Genomic DNA, 309 nt, shown 5'->3' on the forward strand with positions numbered 1-309 from the left:
CATACAGACAAATTAACAAACAGACGAGTACATCCCAAATTCCATCCGGACAAAGGAAACGCCATCTACCTTGTCCATCCATCGCTGGATTTTCGGAATCTTGTCCACTCTCGGCTTTCATGTCTTCCCCAACAGGAGGCACGGGCTTGGTTCCGAAGAGAGACGACTTCTCCTCTCTCGTGGCGTTCTTGAAGGGGATGTTCAGCGTGTTCGCCCAGGTTTCCAGGCGCTTGTTGTAGAACATCATGACGATGTACAGGACGTAGAGGAGGAGAAGGAATACGGATTCGTACCTGTGGAAAGGGAGGA

At 50.5% G+C, this 309-nt stretch overlaps 1 protein-coding gene across 3 annotated transcripts in view; it reads right to left on the reverse strand.

Annotated features, from left to right (window-relative positions):
- LOC119588720 (probable sodium/potassium/calcium exchanger CG1090) overlaps window positions 1–309 on the reverse strand; it is a 38,169-nt gene that overhangs the window by 9,647 nt on the left and 28,213 nt on the right. For all 3 annotated transcript variants that reach the window (XM_037937362.1, XM_037937360.1, XM_037937361.1), the window contains exon 5: window positions 70–293. In XM_037937362.1, the coding sequence (XP_037793290.1) occupies window positions 70–293 (224 nt within the window). The remainder of the gene's footprint in view (window positions 1–69; window positions 294–309) is intronic.

Source organism: Penaeus monodon, chromosome 24, assembly GCF_015228065.2.
Source record: "Penaeus monodon isolate SGIC_2016 chromosome 24, NSTDA_Pmon_1, whole genome shotgun sequence".
NCBI lineage: Eukaryota > Metazoa > Arthropoda > Malacostraca > Decapoda > Penaeidae > Penaeus > Penaeus monodon.